This window comes from Giraffa tippelskirchi, chromosome 12 (genome assembly GCF_054371585.1).
Source record: "Giraffa tippelskirchi isolate mGirTip1 chromosome 12, T2T-mGirTip1v1.2.pri, whole genome shotgun sequence".
Lineage (NCBI taxonomy): Eukaryota > Metazoa > Chordata > Mammalia > Artiodactyla > Giraffidae > Giraffa > Giraffa tippelskirchi.
The window spans coordinates 37,038,389-37,047,167 of NC_137286.1; the positions used below are offsets into that span (position 1 = coordinate 37,038,389).

Consider the following 8,779-nt stretch of genomic DNA (forward strand, 5'->3'; position numbering starts at 1 on the left):
AAGAGACAGCCATAAGAAAATCTGGCCATGGGAAGGAGATCTCGGGCACTTTGAGAACGAGAACGGAACAAAAGGGGAGTGAGGATGAGGAGCGCCCAACGCTAAAGCACAGCTAGAGAAATACCTTTACCAAGAGGAGTCCAGGGTTGGGGGACCGTTTAAGGGAGCAGGGCTGGAGGCAAAGAGACTGCCAGTCCCTGCTATTTGGTCCCGAGCAACAGTCTCCCGTTGAGTATCTCCGGCGGCACAGGCTGAAGGTGGAGGGGTATGCTGCTTCCCAAGGCGAAACTTGTCGGAACCCTTCTCCAGACCCTAATGTTGAAGCCGCTGCGGGAGGCGCTCGGTTTCTAGCGCTGCGTCTTCACTCAGCGACCCACGCACAGCCTCGACCCTGCGCCCAAGTGAATTGCAGAAGCCTTCCCCTCCGCCCGGACCTCCCGGCCCCCAAGTCTCAGCTTCCGGCCTCCACTTTGGCGGAGGAGCCTCGGTTCTTGAGGAAATCGAAGATGAAGAAGTAGCCAATAGAAATACGGCCTGGAAGCGCTTAGGGCGGGGCGCGAGTGAAATCGACCAATCAGAGCAGCCTTCATCCCTTTAAAAGTGCTGCCGCGAGGCGCTGAACACCGCTAGTCGTTCCAGTGTAGCCGCCGGCCTCGGAGTGGACCTGAGCAGGTCCCTGCGTTCCACCAAGGGCGATGGAGTCAGCCAGAGGCAGCTGTCGCATGGCCCGCGCCTTCGGGGCCGTGCTCCCCCTGAACTGGTTCGGAGACGCGTCGTCCCGGCAGCCCTCTAACAGTTCGGTGGGCAACGGATCTGAGAGCACTCGCCCGACCTGGGGTCCCCGCAGCCTGGACGGCCTGGAGGGAGTAGCAGAGGCCGGGGCGGCGCTGGCACTGCGCGCGCTGATCGCGGGCGCCTACCTGGCCCTGTGCGCTGTGGGGCTGGTGGGAAACGTGCTGGTGCTGGTCCTGGTGCGGTCCCAGCAGCGGCGCCGGCGCTCGCTGCTCAACTGCTTCCTCCTCAACCTTGCAGCCACCGACCTGCAGTTCGTGCTGACACTGCCCTTCTGGGCCGTGGACATGGTGCGCGACTTCAGCTGGCCCTTCGGGGGTGCCATGTGCAAGGTGGTGCTCACGCTCACGGTGCTCAACATGTACGCTAGCGGCTTCTTCCTTAGCGCCGTGAGCGTGGCGCGCTACTACGCAGTGGCCAGGGCGCTGCGCCCCCGCCCACCGGGCACCCTGTGGGCTGTCTGCGTGTGCAGCTTGCTCTGGGCCACCGCAGTCCTGGCCACCGCGCCCACCGCCCTGTTCGCCACAGCGGCCAGCATCGGGGGCGAACGCTTGTGCCTGCTGCGCTTCCCCGACGGCGGTCCCGACTGGCTGGCCTTCTACCATCTGCAAAAGATCACCGTGGCCTTTGTGTTGCCGCTGGTCACGCTGGGCACCTGCTCGCTGCTGCTCCTGCGCTTCCTGCGGCGGCGACGGGCACGCTGGCAGTCTGCGGTCCGGCCCCGACGTCGCTCCCGGGTTACCCGCGCGCTGGCCTGCGTGCTGCTGGTCTTCGTGCTCTGCTGGCTGCCCAACCAAGCGCTTACGTTCTGGGGGGTGCTGATCAAGCTGAACGCGGTGCCCTGGGACCGCACCTACTTCCTAGTGCAGGCCTACCTCTTCCCGGTGTCCATCTGCTTGGCGCACTCCAACAGCTGCCTTAACCCGCTACTCTACTGCCTGCTGCGCCGCGACTTCCGCCAGGGCCTGCAAGAGTTCTGTGGCCGCGCCAAGCGCCCAGCGGACCTCCGACCCGGCTCTCTGACAGCCGCGCCCCAGCTACGGCGCTCGCTGATTAGGCCTGAACCCGGAGAACCACACCTCTCCGTAAGGACCACAAGCCGCTCCGTCAGTACCAAGAGTGATGGGGCAGACTAGGCCAGTTGGTGCTGGAGTGATGATGTCAAGGGGGCAATGCCTAACTGGAGAAGCAGGCCCTTTGGCCGTGGGAATTACTTAAGCCTGGGAGTTAATCACTAACCTGTGTGACCCAGGGTGAGTCTTTCTCCTTGGCCTCAGCTTCCTCTTTCCTATAAGGAGAGGTGAGGATTAGAGGAATCCTGGGGACTCCTCTGTATCTAGCCCTTTGATCCTCCAGGCACAACCTCTGCAAACAGTGTGAGCTCCATTCACTGCCCTTTAAGGCACTTAATCCGATTCCTGGTTTATGTTTCCCTTTGTTATAAGGGGGCTGTGAGAGAGGGATGTGAGTGGTTTTTGGAAACCATAGAGTAGAGGGATTTCAGGGTTATGAGGTTGCCCTTGGTGGCTCAAGATTTCCGAGCTTTCATCTGCAAGGCCTGCCTGCTACTTGTTCTCTCTAGGTCCTGGGGGCTTGACTGACCCAAACATCACTCATCTGGCAATATGCTGTGACTGAGCATGCTAGCTGTTGCATGAAAAATGGCTGAAAGGAGCAGTCAGGAGGTCTGGAGCTATGTAGCTGGGGGGGGGGGATGGCGAGCAGTGGGGGGTGAGCAGTGACCTGAGTGGCCCACATAGGAAGAACTGGGACCAGTGGGAAAGAAGTCATGGGAAGCAGATTTCCTGCCTCATTATGGCAGGCCTTTTCCATATTTGAGCACCTGAGCTTCATGAGGTGGTGAGCTCCCTGTTCTAGAAGTCATTACAACAGAGACTGATGGAGACAGAATTGATGCATCAGACGGGGGTGTGGAGCTGCTGGATGATTTCACCAATCTCTTTGAGCCTGGAGACCCTGTGACTGATATGGGACGGGTGGGAGTGTTTGCATGCTACAGGCCTTAACAGTCAGCATCTTCTCCCCTTGCTCTCCAAAGGCATTGCTGAAGGTAAATCAAAAGGCAACTGATTTAAATTGCTTCTCTGGTAGACAGCACTGGATCTTCATATTGATGCAGAGCTACCATAAAGCATTCTCAGCACACACCAGTTGAGATTAGGTGGTCAGAGGTCAGAATTTTTATTTGCATCCTTACAAAGACTTGCTCATAAATTTCATGCCTGATGTTTCCGATAGAGGAAGACGATGCTTTAAAGTAGAGGGAAAAATCTATTCCCCACTGCCTGGTGTCCAAGTCGGGAGCCCACAGAGGATCTTGGGTCAACTCAAATGTCTGTGATTTGTCATCCCAGAGCAGTCAGAAGGGGTGGAGGGATGAGGCCCACAGCTAACCCCTGGTGGAATGATAGGCCCTGTGCCTCATGGTGTGGGTGATACTATGAGCCCTCTAAAGGACCACAATACAGAAGAATCTGTATTCCTTGGAGTACTTGTCCACTTAAAAAAAAATAATATTTTACAAAGTAAAGAACTGCAGTGATTCACTGGTAGCTCCAAGCCTTGATTATTTTTCTCAGTGTTATTTTAAAATTGAGTCATTTGCAGCTCATTTTTCTCTCACATGCAGAGGAATGTTTTGTGGGAGCAACAGGAGAGATAAGGAGCCACTACTGTTGTTCTCATCTGTCTTCCTGCAGCCCATCCCCCATTGTCCCTGGGACCCGCCCTAAGAACTAGAAGGGTGGGATATGGGGTGTTCTCCCAAGAGAACATGAGAACTGTGTGGGAGCTGCAAGTGCTCTAAATCAGAAATAATAGCTTATTAAATAGAACCTGAGGGCAACAGTCATTTCTAAAATCATTCTGTTTAAAGAATATTGTAGAAAGTTACACTAATGACTCCACAAATACCATACAGTGGACCTTAGGATATGGGAGGCAAAGGCATTAAATTTGGAGTCAGCCTGTTCAGAAGCCCTTGACTTGTCCTTGCTCTGAGCCTTAAGCGAGTCACTTTGCCCGCCTCAGCCTTAGTTTCTTTATCTATAAAATGACCGGGCTGATATTCCCTGTGACCATTTCCAGATCAATGATTAATTTTTACCCCCTCTGGGTTTTTTCTATTCACTCTTTACCTGCAAACTCTTTTTAGGGTCATTTCTTGCTACAACACTGTTCATTTAACTCTTAGTTCCTGTGAACTGGTTCCTTTATCGAGGTCAGGGTGAATTTTACTGGCTCATGTCATGAAAGTATCATGTTGAGCAGAAGAGGACTATGGCTCGTGTGGAGGGTCTCATCAAATGCTCATGTTGTAGTCTCAAACCGTGGGCCCAGCTCTGAGCTGGCACACTTGAGGCTTCCCCAGCAGCTGCCATGTGTGTGGAAATAGGACCCAGGTGTGCCCCAGAGAGACCACCCCCTGTCAAGGGGGCATTCAGCACAGTCCTGACACCAGTACTGAGGGGACAGTGAGGAAGGAGGCGGGCATGAGGGATGGGGCACCCTGAAAAGACAGTGGGAAAGGGTGAGCTAGAAGAGCGTGTCATCACTAGGTGTCAAGAAGAGGTGCATGTGCGGAAGTGCAGGATAAATGAGATTTTTGAAGGGAAAGAACGAAACCTCCAAACTTGTTGAGTGAGAGGAGCGATGACCCGGCATTGGCTGAGCACTTGACAATGAGGCGGGCATGGCGCTTTGTGTAGGTTTGTTCCTCAGAAAGCATTTTGAGGTGAGCAGTGTTATTCACCTTGTAAGGAGGAAATGAAGGCTCAGAGAAGTCAGGGAACTGCCCGAGGTCACACTGCTTGCGAGGCAGCACAGCAAACATTTCGAACAGCAGCTCCCTGACTCCAAAGCCCAAGCTCTTATTTGCTTTTGGCTCATCTGCCAGCTACCAAGAAGGGGAAGGGGAGTAAAGTGCTCAAAGAGGCCAAATGACAACTTGTGTCCTGGGCACAGAGGCAACAAAGGAGCCAGGTGCCTGCAGAAGAATAGGTTCTCTGAATGAGCGAGTGGAGCCTGGGGTGGCCATGGTGTCAGGTACAGCAGGGCAGGGGAGGAGGAGGGGTGATGGCCTGAATGAATCCCAAGGCTATATGATGTTGTCATTATCCCAGCACATCCCAGCCCCCTCAGCGGCCTGTAGGAGAGAGGCATGAGGGGATGCTCGGACTTCCGAAACCCCTCCAGCTGGGTGCAAGTACAGAGCCGTGGACTCTGTGCCAGGAGACAGGTGGGCGGCTGCTGAATGTCATTTTCAGCTTGCAGAGGTGAGCCCCTGCCCCTTGGAGCAGCCGGGCCCCAGCGCCTCAGCCTCGGCATGCTTTCTCTGCTGAATTCTTCCTTGAAGAGGACAGGACGCTTCCCTGCACCCCTCGCCTGTGTCACACAGCCTGGCCTGTTTGCGAGACCCTCCTGATCCTGGCCGCCTTTCTCTCTTCCCTTCAGGAAGAGGGGCAGCTGAGCCTTCCTTTCTCTTCCAAGTCACCTCACCCCCAGGTCCTCCCTGGAGCATTCTAAGTGTTGGAACCCCAGGCGGATGTTGCAGACATTTTCTCAACCCTGAGATGCTCTCTGTGAAAGTTTTGGGGGCCCCCGTGTCCTACTTTGTGTCTCTCCCTTGTGCACCTTGAACCTTTTCTCTGTTTTGGCCCTTCGTGCTCCACTCTGCCTGCCTCCATGCCATTCCTCTGCCCGCCTCGGAGGACAAGGGCAGGCACACAGGTCTTCCTGGTCCTCTGTGCAGTGTGCTGCCCACGAAGGACAGCAAACTGGATGCTGAGTATGTTTCTATTTCTTCTGCAGCTGTAAACTGTAAATATCTGTGTCTGAGTCTTGCTTGTATTGCTTATATGGTAGGCTCTCAATAAATGTTTGATGAATGAACACTGTTATGCATATCCCCCTCTCCTGTTTGCCTGCGTATGATGTGGTCTTTTGTCTCTTTCCCCTTCCCTCAATCTGAGCAGGTCTTCCAAAGCCTCCCCTGGGTTCAGGAAGACTCCTCCTAAAATCCAGGCTCCTGTGAACTGGGCTGGCTGGCTGGGCCTTCTCTGGAACCCACCTTTGTTCACCTACTCCATTCTCCAGACCTCCTTTATGTCATCGTCTCCATTCATTCTCACAGTATCCTTGGGAACCAGGTCGCATTATTCCCATTTCATGGAGGAGCAGACTGATGCTCCAAGTAGTGAAGTGGCATATAGCCAATAGACAATAGAGCTGACATCATCCCAGGCCTGCCACCCTGCCTGCCTCTAATATGAGTTGTCAGATTGGAGTTAATCAAGACAAATGATATGAGTGAATGAGGAGACGGCTCATGGCTCACTACTTTCTACAGTTGTTTTATCTTAATAGGAACCGATTAGATGTGAGAGTTGTAGATGTGGGGGTTGCAAGAGGCAGGTGGCCTTGGGCTGAAGCAGAGACATCAAAACACTGTCTGAGAAATGGAGTCTGACCATTGACCTATACAAGGCCACCCTTGGCTGAATTCTGACCTCCTGAGAAAAAAGTGGGAGCGACTGGATGGGGAAAGTCAGACTATAGCAGCTGGAGGAAAGGGTGGGAGGGGAGAAGCTAGAGGGTGCAAATGTAGACAGCTCTTTCAAAGTGGCCCGTGATGGAGGCTGGAGGGGGAGAGGTCACAAAGGGCTGTGAGGGACAGCAGCACTGATGGGAAGGAGAGATGGTGGGGGTTGAGCATGGAGGAGAGAGGGGCTGATTGGGGAGTGACAGTGTGTGGGGATGAGAGGGTTCAGAGTCACTGTAGGTTGGGGTTGGTTACAGCCAGCATGATGCTCATGTTGACAACCATATTTGAAAGCAGGTACTGCTATGCATTGAGTTGTGTCCTCCCAAAAAGTATACTGAAATCCAGCCCCAGGCACCTGTGAGTATAACCTTATTTGGATATAGGGTCCTTGCAGATGTAATCAAGTTAAGATGAGGTCATCCTGGATTAGGCTTGGCCCTAAATCCAATGCTTGGTGTCCTTATAAGAAGGTCACATGAAGACAGAGAGACACACAGACAGGAGAATGGCGAATGCAGATGGAAACAGAGATTGGAGTGATGCATCTACAAGCCAAGGATTGCTGGCAACCCCCTGGAAACTGGAAGTGGCAAGGAAGGATTCTTCCCTAGAGGCTTCCATAAAAGCATGCCCTGCTGACACCTTGATCTCAGACTTCTACCCTTCAGAGAACTGTGAGAGAACAAATTTCTGTTAAGCCAGCTCATTTGGGGCTTTCCAGGTGGCTCAGATGTTCAAGCTGGTTTTAGAAAAGGCAGAGGAACCAGAGATCAAATTGCCAATATCCGCTGGATCATCGAAAAAGCAAGAGAGTTCCAGAAAAACATCTATTTCTGCTTTATTGACTATGCCAAAGCCTTTGACTGTGTGGATCACAATAAACTGTGGAAAATTCTGAAAGAGATGGGAATACCAGACCATCTGACCTGCCTCTTGAGAAACCTGTATGCAGGTCAGGAAGCAACAGTTAGAACTGGACATGGAACAACAGACTGGTTCCAAATAGGAAAAGGAGTACGTCAAGGCTGTATATTGTCACCCTGCTTATTGAACTTATATGCAGAGTACATCATGAGAAACGCTGGGCTGGAAGAAACACAAGCTGGAATCAAGATTGCTGGGAGAAATATCAATAACCTCAGATATGCGGATGACACCACCCTTATGGCAGAAAGTGAAGAAGAACTAAAGAGCCTCTTGATGAAGGTGAAGGAGGAGAGTGAAAAAGTTGGCTTAAAGCTCAACGTTCAGAAAACTAAGATCATGGCATCTGGTCCCATCACTCCATGGGAAATAGATGGGGAAACAGTGGAAACAGTGTCAGACTTTACTTTTTTGGGCTCCAGAATCACTGCTGATGGTGACTGCAGCCATGAAATTAAAAGACGCTTACTCCTTGGAAGGAAGGTTATGGCCAACCTAGATAGCATATTTAAAAGCAGAGACATTACTTTGCCAACAAAAGTCCGTCTAGTCAAGGCTATGGTTTTTCCAGTGGTCATGTATGGGTGTGAGAGTTGGACGGTGAAGAAAGCTGAGCACCACAGAATTGATGCTTTTGAACTGTGGTGTTGGAGAAGACTCTTGAGAGTCCCTTGGACTGCAAGGAGATCCAATCAATCCATCCTAAAAGAGATCAATCCTGGGTGTTCATTGGAAGGTCTGATGTTGAAGCTGAAGCTCCAATACTTTGGCCACCTCATGCGAAGGGTTGACTCATTGGAAAAGACCCTGATGCTGGGTAGGATTGGGGGCGGGAGGAGAAGGGGACGACAGAGGATGAGATGGTTGGATGGCATCACCGACTCAATGAACATGGGTTTGGGTAGACTCCGCGAGTTGGTGATGGACAGAGAGGCCTGGCGTGCTGCAATTCATGGGGTCACAGAGAGTCGGACACGACTGAGCGACTGAACTGAACTGAGGTGGCTCAGTGGGTAAAGAATCTGCCTGCAGTGCAGGAGATGCAGAAGACTCAGGTTCAATCCCTGGGTTAGGAAGGTCGCCTGGAGGATGGCATGGCAACCCACTTCAGTGTTCTTGCCTGGAGAATCCCATGGACAGAGGAACCTGGTGGGTTACAGTCCATAGGGTTACAAAGAGTTAGACAAAACTGAGTATGCATGCACCTCATTTGTGCTAATTTGTTATGGCAGCCCTAGGAAACTAATGCAGACATTCTATGGGCTGAGCTTGCCTGCGGAGGAAGGCTGGGGAGGTTGGGGAGGAGTGCTCACCCTCTGGCTAAAGTCTGCAGCCCTGACTCATTCCTTCCAGCATCCCTTAGTAATGAGCAGCCTGAGCAGGTTAGGCACATGGACTCACTCCACATGGTACAACATGGAGCCTCAACAGAGGGCTTGGGCCCAGGGAGGCTGGCACTGAGTGGGGGAAGACAGGCAGCACAAAGGCAAAAGGGGCGCT

The 8,779-nt window shown here is 52.6% G+C and overlaps 1 protein-coding gene across 1 annotated transcript; it reads left to right on the forward strand.

Annotated features, from left to right (window-relative positions):
- Positions 1-628: 628 nt before the first annotated feature.
- Positions 629-5,715, forward strand: LOC145529117 (relaxin-3 receptor 1-like). Its single transcript, XM_081548851.1, has one exon. It carries the CDS (start codon positions 696-698, stop codon positions 1,926-1,928), a length of 1,233 nt encoding a protein of 410 aa, XP_081404977.1. The 5' UTR covers positions 629-695; the 3' UTR covers positions 1,929-5,715.
- Positions 5,716-8,779: the final 3,064 nt, after the last annotated feature.